At 51.1% G+C, this 1,287-nt stretch overlaps 1 protein-coding gene across 1 annotated transcript; it reads right to left on the reverse strand.

The window, feature by feature from the left end:
* Positions 1 to 72: 72 nt before the first annotated feature.
* Positions 73 to 510, reverse strand: PHALS_06222 (FOG: Transposon-encoded proteins with TYA, reverse transcriptase, integrase domains in various combinations; the record flags this gene model as incomplete). Its single annotated transcript, XM_024719471.1, has 1 exon — positions 73 to 510. One exon carries the CDS (start codon positions 508 to 510, stop codon positions 73 to 75), a length of 438 nt encoding a protein of 145 aa, XP_024584766.1.
* Positions 511 to 1,287: the final 777 nt, after the last annotated feature.

Consider the following 1,287-nt stretch of genomic DNA (forward strand, 5'->3'; position numbering starts at 1 on the left):
GTACAGGCTCTTCTTTAGCTCAAGCGCGACTTCGCTTGCGTTGGTCGCACCAAGCTTCTTTAGTTGTTCATCCTAGACGTCCATACCGCCAGGCACATGGAGCAGAATCTCAAGGTCCTTCTCCTTGTCGGCTTTGACGTAGGCGCTCGGAATGTCACCATGCTTTGCCGGCACCACCCACGTCGCTACAAGGCCTAGGATTACCTTTACTGTCGACAAATCCATGACCGCAGCGAAGGTGAGGACATAATCGATGCCGAAAACTTGCTCGTTCCCGCACGCAACTAGCCGCGCCTTGAGGCTCTCCACCGCGCCATTCGCATCAGTTTTGGTCTTGAATACCCATTTACTGTGCAGCATGTTGGCCCCAGCCAGTCGCTTGATCACATTCCAGACACCATTGTTTTGGAGAGCGATGATCTCCTCGAGCATTGCCTTTCTCCATCCTTCAGCTTTCGTGCTGCGCATTGCCTTTGCGTGAGTCTTGGCATTGGCCTCGTAAATTTGCATCACAGCTGATACATCATTTGTCACGTGTTTACTGTCTAGTGCCGCTCGCTTGGCAGCCCCTCGTGTGGCATGAGATGCACGTACCCACGATTCTAATTAGCCGTCCCCTTTGTTTTAGCTACGTCGGGGACAATCGAAGATGTCTCCACCTCAGCTCCTGCTTCGTTGAGTAGCTGCTCTCTGAACTTGTCGGAGGGTGCCTTAATATTCTTGACGTGTTGAGTCACGATCACGACATTGGTCGTTCGTATGAACACACGATATCCTTTGGTTTCGCCGCTGCGACCCACGAAAATACCAATTTGCGCCCGATGTGCTAAGGAGTTCTTCTTCGGATCACGGTACACTGTGCACACCGACCAAAAGTAACAATAGCACGAAAATCGGGTGCTTGACTTGTTAGCACCTCGATTGGTAATGCTTGGTTGACGTTCGAGCTTGTGGGACTGCGATTCAATATGTACGCTGACAATTTCACCGCATCTCCCCAGATATTCAGCGGGAGCTTGCTTGCAAAAATCATAGAGCGGGCCATATTTAGAACCGTTCGATGCATGCGCTCTGCTCATTTGATGCTTGAGATCTTGCTTTGCTTCCCTGCCGTGACACGCCGGCGGACTTGCAGAACAATTCAACGTTCCAATATTCACCACCCCTATCTGTGCGTAGCACATGAATGCTACAGTCGAAGCGCTTCTCAAAGCGCACTAAGAATTCCCTGAACCTTTTCGCCGCTTGGTCCTTGGTGCGTGCCAGAAATACGCGGCAGTAATTGCT

This window comes from Plasmopara halstedii (assembly GCF_900000015.1).
Source record: "Plasmopara halstedii genome assembly, contig: Scaffold_2956, whole genome shotgun sequence".
Classification (NCBI taxonomy): Eukaryota; Oomycota; class Peronosporomycetes; order Peronosporales; family Peronosporaceae; genus Plasmopara; species Plasmopara halstedii.